This window comes from Lynx canadensis, chromosome D4, assembly GCF_007474595.2.
Source record: "Lynx canadensis isolate LIC74 chromosome D4, mLynCan4.pri.v2, whole genome shotgun sequence".
In the NCBI taxonomy this organism is placed as follows: domain Eukaryota; kingdom Metazoa; phylum Chordata; class Mammalia; order Carnivora; family Felidae; genus Lynx; species Lynx canadensis.
The window spans coordinates 93,934,587-93,949,591 of NC_044315.2; the positions used below are offsets into that span (position 1 = coordinate 93,934,587).

The following is a 15,005-nucleotide window of genomic DNA, read 5'->3' on the forward strand; positions in this document are numbered from 1 at the left end:
GGGGGAAGAACAGAGACAGAGAGAGGGAGAGAGTGAGCATGAACGGGGGAGAGGCAGGAGAGGGAGACAGATAGTCCCAAACAGGCTCCACGCTGTCTGTCAACAAAGAGCCTGACAGGGGGCTTGAACTCACAAGCCGTGAGATCATAACCTGAGCTGAAATCAAGAGTTGGAAGCTTAACTAACTGAGCCACCCAGGCACCCCTCATTTGGTGGTATTTTTTATTTTGAGTTCATATGTGACTGACCTTCATGCACCATTTCTTGGCTGGGGTTTTGTGAGACAATGAAGCCCTCTAGAAAATGAATTGATTGACTACTTTTTCAGTTCTCCGAAGGGTGGTATGTAGCTGGTGCCATTCTGAATGTATAGGAGAGAAATTCTTTCCATAGCATGGGTGTCTGTAGGGTTTAAATTCTCTTCAAGTTGAGAAGGTTGTCCAATCCACCGGGCCAGATGTGGGGTGCTTTTGTCATTACATTTGATTTCCCAGAAGCTCAGGGCACCACCAGTCTGGGCTCACTTTAGCCCTCTTCGAGGGGAGCAGTTCAGTATGAACCCTCATGTCCTTACCTTGTAGGGACCCAGGGCTCAGAGTTCTTACCCCAGCCTTGATAGGCCATGTGCCCACTAGGTAATGTCTCAGTTCATAATCTAGAAAATGGAGATGATAGGGGCGCCTGGATGGCTCAGTCAGTGAGGTGTGCAGCTCTTGGTTTTGGCTCAGGTCACGATCTCATTGTTGTGGGTTTGGGCCCTGCGTCGGGCTCTGTGCTGGCAGTGTGGAGTTTCCTTGGGATTTTCTTTCTCTTTCTGCCCCTCCCCTGCTCTCTCTCTCTCAAGGTAAAGAAATAAACATTAAAAAAAAAACAAAGAAAGAAAATGGAGATGATGGTATATGCAGTGAGTGCAGTTAGGAGGCATAGAGCACTTGGACGATGTCTGGCACATGGTTGTTTTTCGCAGATTTCTCTCCCTTTCTTTATCCTTTGCTCTGTGTCTGGCCATTTTGTTTGATGAAGTGTCCTGTTTCATGATTAAATTTTTGTTACTGTCAAGTTTGTTGTTGTTGTTGTTGTTTTTCATAACCTGCTTCTAACAATGAATTTACTTAGTCTTCAGCAGTTTCGTTTTGATCCTCTCCTTTTTTTCCTGGTCTGCTTTGACTTAAGTGATGCCTTTTGTTGTTGCTGTAAATCTGTTTCAGCAGGAATATTTCCATCCAGGGCCTGGCATCTTTGTTCTTCTTTTGAGCAGCAGAATTCTTCATTGAGTCCATATTGGTCCCGCCTTACTGTTAACCATGGAAGAGTCTGAAATGCTGTGGTTTTAAAATTGTATATGTTTTCTTAATTTAAAAGTAATCTATGCACATCATGGAAAAAATTTTTAATTGTTAAAAGTATAGTGAAGAGAATTAAAATTCCTATTACCATTCAGAGATCACCATTATTATTATTATTATTATTATTATTATTATTATTATTTTGGTGTTATTTCTCTTTCCATATACATGATTTTTTTGGAGTTGAGTACATCTGGGATATACAAATATGTAGCCTTTTTTTTTAAAATACGGAATTTATGGTCAAATTGGTTTCCATACAGCACCCAGTGCTCATCCCAACAGGTGCCCTCCTCGATACCCCTCACCCACCCTCCCCTCCCTCCCACCCCCCATCAACCCTCAGTTTGTTCTCAGTTTTTAAGAATCTCTTATGTTTTGGCTGTCTCCTTAACTTTTTTTTTTCTTTCTTTTCCCTCCCCCCATGGTCTTCTGTTAAGTTTCTCAGGATCCACATAGGAGTGAAAACATATGGTATCTGTCTTTCTCTGCCTGACTTACCTCACTTAGCATAACACTCTCCAGTTCCATCCATGTTGAGTAGTCTTTTTTTTTTTTAGCTTATGATATCCTAAGCTTCTTTTTTCATGGAAACTATTTGTAGACATTTTTAATATCTCTAGTGTAATGATTCAGATACTTAGTCTTTCTCGTATGGCTGTACGTTTTATAATTTCTTTTGTTGTTGTAGAAGAACTTAACAACAGACACCTTTGTGAATACAGAACATGCTTGATTTCCTTGGAAGATAATGTCTTACAGATTATATCAGTAAACAGAATTTGTTAGGACTGTATTGCCAAATTGCTTTCTGAGAAGATCGTATAATTATGCCGTCAGCAGGGAGTTTGGTGGATGGATCGCTGCTGCCTGGGCTCTTCCACATCTGGCCCAGCTGTCTTCTGCAGGACTAGTCAGGCTCTGGGGATAACCACCCTTATTTTTGCTACCCTTCAACAACCTCTGCTTTTATGTGTCATGTAAGAAGTAAAACTGAGGTACGCCAGTAGGCACTGGCTCCAGGTCACTGCACTGCCCTCCCCCTGGGGTCTCGGGAACTCTGTTACCCACGAGAACAGAAACATACTTCAGGATAGCTAAAAGTTACTGTGAGAAATGTCACTGTGAGGAAAACACTGTGCACAGACAACAAAATCAACTTAACGAGAACAAGGTTGTGGCCATTTTAACCCCGGGTAGTTTGATTAGTGGGGCTGAGAGACAGGGGTGTGAGAAGCGAGGAGCAGAGCCCATGCGAGATGTGGGCTGTGCTGAAGTCCTCCCTGGGTCACTGTCCTGGCTCTGTGGACGTTTGCTGGGGTTCTGAAGGGGTGAATCCCTGGCAGGGTCTGGCTGGACCACCATGTTCAGGAGGGCATCCATGTCCAGGGCTCCTCCCCATCCTGCTGGCCCAAGACCCCTGCAGAAGCAGTGGGGCATTCTCACCTTTCCTCAAGGAGGCACTGAGCTCAGGACCAGGGAGGGGAGCCTACTGGCCCTGGTCTCTGGGGCCGAGATGGACTTTGGTGTTCGTAGAACATCTAGACCAATGGCCCCCAGTGGAGGCAGAGGTGTCCACAGCCAAGGGCACAGTGCTTGGTGCTGCTCCCAGTACCCATACAACTCCCTGCTACAGCTGAGAAGTGAGGTCTCCAGTGCTGTCTCAGTCCTCAGTCGTGATCTGTGATTGGAGGGAGTCTCAGGTGAAGCTATGTTCTTAGCCACATGCCCTTCCCTGGCTGGGTTCCTGAAGACCTGTATGGTTGGTGATGGGACAGCATCTGTTGCCTGGGTGAGACCTCTGTGATGTGGGCTTCACACGCACCACACGTCTAACTTGGTGGCTCTGTGTCCTTGTAGGTGGTAATGTGGACCTGGAAAGCCAAGCTGAAGGGAAGAAGGAGGTAGAAGCTGATGACGTGATGAGGAGTGGCCCCCGACCTATCGTCCCGTACAGCTCCATGTTCTGCTTAAGCCCCACCAACCTGTGAGTCTCCTTCACCTGCCCATGCTGTGTGCCTGTCCCATGCCTGTGGCCATGATCCAAGTGCACAGTAGCAGGGTGTGCTGACATGACCTGGCAGGCACTGATTCTGTGCACTTTACATGTTCTAATGTTCTGAGCATCACGGCAATCCACAAGGACATACTTCTGTTACCTCACCCTACAGGGGAAAACAGGTAGCCACAGAAAAGGTCCATGGCTTGTCCACAGACACATGGCCAGTCAGCCCAAATGGTAGAGCTGGGGTTTGAACCCAGTCAGTCAGTCCCAGAGCCTTGCTGTTAAACCCCTGCTGCAGCGAGCGTTTGTTGCTGCGCACGTGCACCCAGTTCATGTCCATCGTGTACGCGCACTTCCACTTGTCCACCTTTCCATCACGCCCACCGTCCACACATACATGTGTGTGCACACCACATTCACTCACAGGTCTGCCCGTTTCTCGCCTCTCTGTTTATCACGAAGTCAGCAGCATTTCTCATCCACTCATCAGCCCAACTTGCTGCATTAGGTCAACCAGTACTTATGTACTAACAGCATTCTAGGTGCTGGGAATACATGGTAATGAGCAGAACAAACAAGGATCCCTGTCCTGAATAAGCTAAGTGAAGGTGGGAATGTCATGTTGGGTCTCGCTGGGAGGTGAGAATGATGAGGAGGGGGAGGGAGACCATCCCTGGCAGAGGTGACAGACAGAGTGAAAGTGGAAGCACTTAAAGGCCAGTGTGTTGGAGCAGGGAGGCCAGAAGGCAGCCAGATCTGGTTGAATCGGGCTTTATCCTCTGTCCCCATCCCTCCAGCCTGCAGTCTCTCCATCCGGCCTCCATTGTCCATCCTTCCTTCCTCTCTCCATGCCTTCACTCAACACACATTTTCTGGGAGCTTCCTCTGCTCTGTTAGGGAGTGTGGACCTGCCTGTGAGCACTGCCGTACGGTGCGGGAGGGAGCAGGAAACATCTGGGAGCAGCTGGGGAAGGTTGGGGAGCCTTCCTGGAGGAGGCAAGGGATCTCAGTTGAATCCTGAGGGTGGATGAGAGCTAAGGTGAAGAGAGATGAACAAACATTCCTTGTGGAGAGAAGAGAGATCACAGTGGTCCAGAAGTGAGGGTGTCAGGGGCAGAACAGCTAAAGACAGAACTGAGTGGAGCACAGAGACCAGAGTCCTATGGAGAGGCCATGATCTGCACTCAGAGCACCAAGGAGCACGGAAAGGTTGTAGGCAGCTGGCGGTCAACAGCAACACAGGCTGCATGTCAGCAGAGTCCTTGGATGGCCCTTAGTAGGGTGGCCAGGATTTTCAGGAAGACACGGAGGAGATCTGATGTCATAAGGGGAGGTTTGGGAGTGAAATGCTTGGGGAGAAACTTTGGATACAGAATCTATGGAACTTGATGATAAACTAGATGTGGAAAGGGAAGGAGATGGGAGGAGATGGGAGGGATGACACCCAGAGTTTCTGCCTCATGGCTGGGGCCCCACCAAGCTGGGCAGGCGAGTGCAGACCCTGCAGAGCCAGGGCGGCCGGCGGACGTCTCAGGGCCAGGTGGGCTCAGGAGCAGACGCTAGGGATGGAGGTCAAGGTGGATACTCAGTCCTGAGATGCAGAAGGAAAGAGGCAGAGACGGAGTATCCTGGAGCTGGGAGGACAGGTGTGTCCGTACAGAAGGAGGCATGGACATGGGTAGGGCGGCTCTGGTGGGTGTGGGGGTGGAGCGTGGCAGTGGTCGTGGTGAGGAGGAGAAGAGCATAGTAGGGCCCTTCAAGGCAGAGAGAAGTGGGTGGATGTGGCTGGGAGGTGGGAGGTCCTCTCAGACCTCAGGCCCTGGGAATAGGGAAGTGGTGGCAGGAGGGAGGGGTAGGACCCAGAGGTGGGACACACGTCTGCCCCGTACAGTGGTTCTGTGGCTTCTCCTCCTTGTCCCCTTCACTGCCCTCTTAGAGGTCTTCCCAGACCTCCCGGGTCACCATCTGCTGCTGTGTTCTAGCACCTGTCAGCATCTGAGAGTCTCCCTTTAGGTTATGTCTATACTGTTCTGTGGTGCCCTTGTTCACCACCGCACTCTGCTGTCTGGCATGTACCTCCACACAGCAGAATAGTGGTCAGTGATGCTGACTAGTGCTGAAGGTGGACAGGGGACTGAAGTACAGGTGTGCACACGCAGCTCTGGGGGCTCAGACAAGCACGGACCAATATGGACCTAGAGAAGCTTCCTGGGCTCTCCAGAGAGGCCTACTCTCCACAGGAGTGCTGGTCCTCAGCCACCTCTCTGAGCAGCCCCTCCACGCCATGTACACTAGGCCTGTAAATCTGTACAGAGCACGGCTGTCCACACATAGAGGTAAACGCGTAGGCGTGGCTGTGCTCTCATAGAACTTTATGGACACAAACAGGGCTTATGAGCTATAGTTGGCTGGCCCCTGCCTTCCTACCGCTCTTCCTGGGACACCCTCTCAAGAGTCTGAGTCACCATCAGTCACCTGGCTGCTGTCTCCCAACACAGAGATACTTAGTAGAGCTCGGTTCTGGTGTAACACCTTCTTTCAGGGAGAGACCAAGCACGTGCTCTGGTGCGGGGGGTGGGGGGGTGGTGGCCAGCCGGGCCCGTCTGTGGGCCTCTGGCGACTTGTGCTTTGCCCCACAGGCTCCGCCGCTTCTGCCATTACATCGTGACCATGCGGTACTTTGAGATGGTCATTCTTGTGGTCATCGCCCTGAGCAGCATTGCCCTGGCAGCCGAGGATCCTGTGCGGACAGACTCACCCAGGAACAATGTGAGCACCTCATTCAGGCTGTGGAGGGGCTGGGAGGTGTCAGGGTCCTGTCTGCTCCCTCTAGGGGTGTGGGGTGAGGGTCTGGGGGCACCTCCTGGCCCAGCCCCAAGTTATAGACAGGAATAGTGAGGATATGCCCAGGGCCAGTGCCGCTGCCAAAGGGGGCTCCACCCACGACAGTGGCCCGCAGGACCCCTGGCCAAGGAGTTGTCTGCTCAGAGGCCTGGAGGGAAAACGTGTTCCCACTGAAATAGTCTTGGCTCAAGCTTTCAGCCTAGCCTTTGACAATAACCTTCCTGTTGGTTCCAGGCTCTGAAATACATGGACTACATTTTCACAGGCGTCTTTACCTTTGAGATGGTGATAAAGGTGAGATATGTAGTTGCCCTGGTGGCCCCAGGGCTTTGCTCATCCTCCCTCATGACTGAGATGCCACAGGGCCCCTGTAGCCGCTGTTGAGGGCTTGTGGTGGGTGTGCCCTGGGTGCGTGCTCAGTGAGAGAGTGCATGCACAGGTGTGTGGTGATGGGTGTTGTGAAAGGCAGAGGCCAGTTCATGAAAGATTCACCACAGCATTATCCCAGTTTGGGGAGAGCTCACCAGCATCATTCCTGTGTCTACCTCACTGCTAAGCAAGGGCTACAGGCTTCTGTGAATGTGCAGGTATGGGCTCAGCCCCACCCTCGGGGTTGTCTCATGATAGAGGAGGAGGGCCCATGACATCAGCCTGGGGAGAAGGGGAGCTTGGGGAGAGGGTGGAGGCCTCAACACCCAAACATCGTGGTGAGTGGATGCTGAAGACTTGTGTAAAAGAATTCCAGGGGCGTCTGGGTGGCTCAGTCCGTTAAGCGTCCGACACACGATTCAGTTCAGGTCATGATCTCCTGGTCATGAGATGGAGCCCCACGTCTCCATCCATAAGATTCTCTCTCCCTCTTCCTGTGCTCCTGCCCTGCTTGCCTGAGCATGCGCATGTTGTCTCTCAAAAAATAAACAAATGAATGAATGAAATAAAAGAGCTCAAGTGTTTGATGTTCGGTTAAGGACTGACCATTTCATTGTGATTGCTTCTGTCTCTCAGTATTGGCAGGCACTGCTCCCTTTTCAGTGTCTGACAGGTGGTGGTGCATGTGTTTGCACACACTGTGTTCAGCTGTGTTGCATGCACACACACACGCATGCAGTCTTTGACTACAGTGCAGCTTCGGGTGTGCCTGTGACTTGGGTACTTCGTGTGTGTGCATCTGCATATCACGCCTGCTTCTTCATTTCCTCTTATAAACTCCTGGTGGGGGGGGGGGAAGCATTTTTTTTTGTCATCCCATTTTATAGACACGGAAGCTGAGGTTTAGAGATATTAAGGTGCTTGCTGGAAATCACAGCTTTAGGAGTGGCAGCACCAGGTCCGTGTGAACCCCCAAAGCCCTTTCTCCTGCTGCAGAGAGCTGACCCTCTGAGGGTCTGGGTTGGGGCATGAGCTCCCTGGGGCTGTGCATTCCTACAGCCCAGTGATGGGGGAAGGCGTCTCATTTTTAGGCTCCAAGGGGATTGGGGGCCCAGGCAAGATCTCAGCCAGTCATTACCAATGAGGGATATTTGGGTCAATGGCACTGAGGTTGAAAGGCCCCCTGAGGGCCTCAGAGGGTGTGACCTGAGTAGCATCTTGTCCCCAAATCCATGACTCTGCGGCCTGGCCCTGGTTTTCTTTCTGAAAGATTGTATGCCTAATACGTGTTTCTCCTCTGAAGATGATTGATTTGGGACTGCTGCTGCACCCTGGGGCCTACTTCCGGGACCTGTGGAATATTCTGGACTTCATCGTGGTCAGTGGGGCCTTGGTGGCATTTGCCTTCTCGTAAGTACTGTGTCTCCTCTGGGTCTGTCTGGGCTGCAGTCCCCAGAGCTGTAATGAGTATGGGAATAAGGGAAGGAAGGGCCCCATTGGCCTGCGCGGGCTGTCTGTAGCTCCTGTCTACTTGGGGCTGGGCTTGTGTGGGGTTAAGAAGATCTCAAGGCCCACTTGGACCTACCACAGCTTGTGGTTCTGAGATTGTGTAGGCAGTCCTCTGGGTTATTCGGTGCCTGCCTGTCGGGTCCTTCAGAGCAACTACCTGCCCTGACCTTAGCTGCACCACTTGTTCAGCCAGAGCTGGGCGGTGGTGCTGGTGGGTGTCTTCCCCTGTTGGAGCGTTAGACCATTTTCTCTGACTCCATAGCGGGCAACACTCAGCCCTATTGTGGCTGGGCCTGGATTGGCTCAGATCCTGCATGGTGATGGGCATGGGATAGGTATGGGGGGCTTGGGTGGAGCTGTGGAGGAGATCCAGAGATTAGGAAGACCCCCAGTGATGCAGACACCGAGGGATGGTGTCTTCATCTTCTCTGAGCCCTTGGGGAGGGCGAGGCCTCCTCACTGACTCTCTTCTCTTTGTCTCTTCTTGCTGGACTCTCGGTAGGAGCTTCATGGGGTAATGCCTTCCCTCTGCCCCGTACTGCCCCACATCATAGCACAGCATGGCCCCTTGTGGGCCGGTTCACCACCATGCCTCACCTCTGCTCATCCTCCTCCACCGTCCAGGATGCATGCTGCCAGGAGCCATGTCCCCATGCCACATGTTCCTGCCTCACCTCCAGGGGCTGGGCTGGAAGCTGGGGCTGGGGCTGGGACTGGGGCTTGGCATGGCCAGTCCTTGGTGGGGAGGTGCCCCAAGTGAGTGCTGGAGGCTGGGGACATGGGCCCTGAGGGCAGTGAGGGCTCAGGGGGGAGCCGCTGCAAACATGGCTGCCAGGATGTCGGGCATCCTGAAATCCCTTCCCACGTCTCTTCTCCAGAAACGGGGCTTTCTTTCCTCTCTGTTCTCCACAACTGCCTCTGTGGGGGTCTTAACCGGCTTTCTTTGTATATAAAGTGTCAGTGAGGGGCTTGGGAGTGACACAGGGGAAGGGGTACAATCCAGCTTGGTGGCCTCAGCAAGACAAAGGCTCTGAGCGGGCAGGAGAGAAACAGAACACAGAACACCCGAGGGCTGCCCCTGCAGAGAGCCCTCCCCCCAGAAAACCAAAGCAGGTGTCCCTCCCTTCTGCCTCCCTCAGGTGTCCACCCACCCACCCTGCCTCTTGTTCTCTCTGTGCTGGTCTTAGCAGGGCTGCTGGAGGAACCTCGTTTGGGATTGGGTGTCAGGAATGCTGGGGTATAGAAACACCCGACGTGGTGGTCTGGAGGCTGGGTTTTTCCCATCTGGAAGCTTGGTGTTTCAGAGAGAGTTTGATCTGGTTCTGGACTGTAGGCCCTAGCTGGGTCTTGAGAGATATAGGGGGCTGGGGCTCTCCAGCTCTCCTCAACCCACAGATCCTGCCTGGGCCTCGTAGCTCACTTTCCCTAGAGCTTGGCTGGAGTCCAGAGAAGACCACTGGTGGCCCTGCTCCCTCTCTTCATGTGCAGGCTCCTTGGGAGCTTGGAGAGAAGTGGCCTCTGAACAGGATGGAATAGGGCCCCCAGCCCTGAGTCTTCAACCACTGCTGAGCATGGAGTGTGGCCTTGCTTCTAAGAATTGCTTCCTTAGGAAGTCTGTGAAGGCCACTTGGGACGCTCCCCCCACCCTGCCCACCAGCCCTGGCTTTTGATTGGTAGGAGGGCCAGCCCCCAGAGTCTGACATTTCCTGGGGCCCTGGCAGCCTGAGAGAGCCACCTGGGTCTGCTCTGGCTTCCTGTGAGGGCTGCCTGATCAGGACTCACAGGTCCTGGATTTCCAGGCTTGTATCTGGTGCCTGGAATTTTTTCCTGACTTCTTGTCTTACCCCCCCCCCCCCCCACTGTCCCACTCCCTCAATCTTGGTTTTCTGGTCTGCTGCTCTCTTTGTCTCTGTGGCTTTTTCTCCCTCCCTCCCTCTCTGTTTCTTTCTCTTCCCTTTAGTATTTCTTTCTTTCTTTGTCCACCCCTTGCATTGCATTGTCCCTTGCGTCACCTTTGTATTCATCTAACGTTTTCTTTTTCTTACTTTGCTCCCCTCCTCCCCTCCCAGCACGCCTGTCCTCCCTCTCCTCTCCCCTTTCTGTCAGTTTTACCTCATCCGGAGGAGTGTGGGGGCAGCTGAGCGAGTACAGTCAGGGAGATCCAGACATGTTCCTCCCTACCTCCCTATACCAGGGCTGGAGAGCAAGAGAAACCAGCCCTTCCAGAAGGCTCTCGCACTAATGGCTTGTATGTTTCCATGGGCTGGCCCAGGCTAGGTCTGCAGTCCTGGGGCCAGCCCCCTTCTGTCCTCTTTATTTCCATTGCCGGTCTTAGCATGGTGGCCAGAGGAAGCTGGTTTAGGGGAGTGCTGGGGTAGAAGTGGCCGACGTGGTGTGGGAGAATGGCTTCTTTCCTGCTGGAAACCCAGCATTCCCTTACACCAGTTACTGCTGACCCAGCCCTGGCCCTCATCTGCTCAGATGAGGGCTTTGCCATGCAACCTGTAGGAGGAGATGCAGAGGCCTCGCTGTTCCTGAGTGTTTGCCCTGGGGCCTAAGGCAAAATGCTCAGGAGAGCCTAACCCAGACCCCAGTAGGCTTTGTGGAATCTGAGCATGAGTGTGCATCCTGCCTGTCTGCATGTGTGGCTTCTCCCTTCTAGAGGATCCAAAGGGAAAGACATCAACACCATCAAGTCCCTGAGAGTCCTGCGCGTCCTGCGGCCCCTCAAGACCATAAAACGGCTGCCTAAGCTTAAGGTGAGAGTGTGGATTTGGGGCTTGAGGAGTGTGCAGGGCTGTGTATACACGTGTGTGTGGATGTGCACGTACATGTGAGTGTAGGTCTAGACGTACGTGTATGGGTATTGTGCACATAGGTACATGTAGTTATGCTTGTGAGTGTGTGCACGTGGGTGCCTGGATGTGAGTGCATGTGTGTGTTGTGTGTACAAGGTTGCACTGCATGCGGGTATGCACACGCATGTGTGTGGTATGCACATGAATGTGTGAGTGCACGTGTGCACGTAGAAGTAACCCTGTCTGGCTGCAGCTTCCACGTGGGGTGGGATGAGAGCGCCGAGGGAGGGCCCCTACTTGTGTTCTCAGATGGTGCGTTGTGTGAGCGGGTCAGGCTCTCTCAGTTCCGCGACTCCCCCGCAAGGAACGCTTAGTGTCAGTAGTGTTCTGTAAGGCTCTTCTTCCTCAAGCCGGCAGCAGACACGGTACAGGGAAGAAGGGGCTGCCGAGAGAAGCGGAGGGTCCCGGGGGACATGCAGGGAGGTAGGGGCTCTTGAGAAATGGTTACTGGGCTTGGCCCTGAGGATGGGTGTGGCTGAGGTTCCGGATAAAGGAAAGAGTATGGACCCGAACACCTGGGGAGTTGTGTTAAAGTATGATAGTCACTGAGCTTCTTCCTCACTGTGAAGAATGCTTTGGATGCTTAAACTCATTTAATCCCACAAAACTGTGTAGTACAGTGTTGTGAGCAGCGTGCGGATGTAACCCTTGCAGGCCTGAAGCAGTGTGGGGGTTGCAGAAGGCAGTTTGCTTGTGAAGGGGTGGACTGGGGCGGGGGGTGGCTTGAAGGCGGCCAAAGGCCCTCTGTGTCAAGCAGGGACCTGGACCCGGCCTGGGGGGTCAGGGGTGTCATGGACACCATGGAAGTGGGCAGTGGCTGCATTTGCTGAGGCAGCTGCTGGTGTCTGGACTGTGCCAGGCAGTGTCTTGAGGGATGGTTGTGGGTCTGCCTTTTTGCACAGCTGGAGCAGGATGGGGGGAGTCTCCTCAGCTCTGAGAAATAGGGAGCAGGGCCAGGGTCAGCAGTACTGGGCATTCAGGGAAAGCCGAGCTTCTGGGTGGGGAAGAATCTGAGAAAAAGCTCTGGCGGTGGCAGGAACAGATGCCAGAGTCACCTCTGGGCCATACCAAAACACGCCAGAAGTCTCTGTCTTGGAGCTGGCCACAGCGTTGTTGCCTCTCTGCCCCATTTTGGCTCCCACCCGTGGGCAAAGTATGACCCACTGGCAGGCCGGGGTGCAGGAGCAGGGTCTGGCCGTATCCCCGTCCACACTCCTTTCCCTCCCTGTCAGCCACCCCTGGCACACGCTGGCCTGGGCTCCAGGTTGTCCTCATTTATGTAGCCTGACCCAGGCTTCTACCACCAGCTTCCCGTCAGGGTCCAGCCCGTCTGCCCAGGCCACCTCCTCTAGCACCTCCTGCCCGCTCATCCCGTCCTGGGAGAGGCGGTGGCAGGCAGCTTCCTGTGTTAAGTCAGTGGGCAGCAGTTCCCTCCATGATTATGGCCTCGACGGTCCTCGGATACGGGGAGGCCCGGAGGTTCTGAGTTGAGCTCTCTTCCCCTCCAGGCCGTGTTTGACTGTGTGGTGAACTCCCTGAAGAACGTCCTTAACATCCTGGTTGTCTATATGCTCTTCATGTTCATATTTGCTGTCATTGCGGTGCAGCTCTTCAAAGGGAAGTTTTTCTACTGCACGGATGAGTCCAAGGGGCTGGAGAGGGACTGCCGGTAAGTCAGGCAGGGCTGGGAGTGGGGAGCCCAGTGAGGGCTCTGGGAGGAGCCTGCTTGGGGTCCACCAGAGAGCTGGGGGTGTGCCTCTGTCCCCAGGGTCACACTGGGACTTCTGGCTCATTTTCCTCAGCAGAGCTGGGGACCAGGCGCTTCTGAGGGACATGCTCTTCCTGCCCATAGACATCAGGGAGCACATGGTGGTGGGGGGGTCACTGGGGTGTTGCTTGAGGGCTCTGCAAATCTTGGAGCTCTAGGCTAGACTCTAGGATCAGAAGGGCTGCCCTATGCCTGGAGCTGCTTTCACCATCACTGCGAGGCCTCAGGCCTCTCTGGACCCAGCCCCACTCCAGAGCAAACAGGAGAGATGCCCTCAGGGAGGAACTAGGGGAAATGGAGGCGGGTGCTGGTGCGGGTGCTGAGCAAGGTGGTGTGGGCGGCTGCTTCTCCAGCCACAGGCAATGGCCCCAGCTGCCTCTGTTCATGTAATATTCTCTCGTGTAAATACACCACCACGAATTTACCCACTCTGTGACTGATGGGCATGGGGGGTATTTCCAGTCTGAGGCTCTTGTGAGCAGTGCTGTTGTGATTGTCCCAGTATGTGTCTGCTGGGAGGCACACACATGCAGTTCTAGGAGGTGTTGCACACCTGGGAGTGAGACTGCAGGGTCGTGCACTGTGCTTGTGTTCAGCTTCTGCCGGTGCTGCCAGATAGGTGTGTAAAATCGCACTCCTGCCACATGGCTGAGAACTCCAGTACTGTGCACCAGGGGGTTCTTGGTGTGTTGCATCTTTGGATCTGTAGCCTTTCTCATGTTGGGCTGGTGGCATTTCTCTGTGGTTTAATTTGGGCTGGGTGCCTCACCAGGTGATTGACCACTCCAGTATCCCTGGAAAGGGTCTATGCAAGCCCTTGCCTGTTTTCCCGTATGGATGTCTTTCACTTTCTGATTGATTTGTAAGAATTTTGTGAAGTCCTGGATAGGCATCCATTGCCAGATCTATGGATTATGTCTTCAAGGTCTTAGGGACGCCTGGGTGGCTCAGTTAGTTAAGTGTCCGATTTGATTTCGGCTCAGGTCATGATCTCACGGTTCGTGGGGTCGCGCCCTGCTGTATGCTGTACAGCCCTCAGGCTGTATGCTGACAGTGCAGAGCCTGCCTGGGATTCTCTCTCCCTCTCTCTCTGCCCCTGCCCCAGTCACACATGTGTGTGCATGCACGCGTGCTCTCTCTCTCAAAAGAAATAAACATTTGAAAATTAAAAAGTAAAATAAAAATAAAAAAGTAAAATAAAAATCTTGATTGTAATATAGTCCAATTTATCTCTCTTATGTTTAGTACTCTTTGTATCCTTTTCAGAAAATCTATACAAAGGTCAGGGAAATGCCCTGTTATGTTTTCCTCTAAAAGTTTTAGTTTCGCGTTTGACATTGAGATCTGTGATCTATCTGGAGTTGACTTTGTGTGTTAGGTGAGGTGTGGATAAAAATAAATTTTTCTGTAGATGGATATCCAGTTGACCCAGCACCATTTACCTGAAAAGACCATCCTTTCCCCATTCAGTGATATCCTTTGTTTTTACTGAGATAACAATTCTTACGAAGCATCCATTGAAAGTGAACAAGTCAGTGACTTTTAGTATATTCACAGATGTTTGCAACCACCACCATAGTCAATTTTAGAACACTTTCGTAAGTTAAAAAAAAAAAACCCACAAAAAACCCCGTACCCTTTACTACCCACTAGCTCCCCATCTCCAACCCTAAGCAACCATGGATCTATTTTTTTCCTCTTTAGTTTTCCGTGTTCTGGATGTTTCATGTAAATGGAATCATAAATATGTGGTCTTTGGTGTCTCATCTCTTTCCTTTACCATCATGTTTTTGAGGTCACCCGTGCTGTAGTGTGTGTCAGAACTTCACTCCCTCTTGTGGTTGGATCTGATTCCGCTCTGCAGATAGATATGCCGCATTTTATTTATTCATTCATCTGTTGATGGACATTTGGGTGTTTCCATCTTTTGGCTATTGTCATTAATGCTTCTGTGAACATGTGTACAAAGTTTTTGTGTGGACAGATGTTTTATTTATTTGTCTTTTAACGTTTATTTATTTTTGAGAGAGAGAGACACACAGCGTGAGCAGGGGAGGAGCAGAGAGAGAGGGAGACACAGAATCCAAAGCAGGCTCCAGGCTCTGAGCTGTCAGCATAGAGCCTGATGCAGGGCTCGAACCCACAAAACATGAGATCATGACCTGAGACGACGTCTGCCACTCAACTGACTGAGCCACCCAGGCGCCTCTCATTTCTTTTGAGTGTATACTTAGCAGTGGAATTGATAGGTCATGTGGTAAATCTGTTTACCAGTTTCAGGGACTGACAGACTTCCAGTATGACTG

General features: G+C 52.3%; 1 protein-coding gene across 1 annotated transcript in view; it reads left to right on the forward strand.

The window, feature by feature from the left end:
* Positions 1 to 15,005, forward strand: part of CACNA1B (calcium voltage-gated channel subunit alpha1 B) — a 190,550-nt gene that overhangs the window by 127,757 nt on the left and 47,788 nt on the right. Inside the window, exons 21-26 of the mRNA XM_030293870.1 lie at positions 3,207 to 3,333; positions 5,991 to 6,120; positions 6,430 to 6,489; positions 7,868 to 7,974; positions 10,736 to 10,832; positions 12,440 to 12,600. Of these exons, the coding sequence (XP_030149730.1) occupies positions 3,207 to 3,333; positions 5,991 to 6,120; positions 6,430 to 6,489; positions 7,868 to 7,974; positions 10,736 to 10,832; positions 12,440 to 12,600 (682 nt within the window). The remainder of the gene's footprint in view (positions 1 to 3,206; positions 3,334 to 5,990; positions 6,121 to 6,429; positions 6,490 to 7,867; positions 7,975 to 10,735; positions 10,833 to 12,439; positions 12,601 to 15,005) is intronic.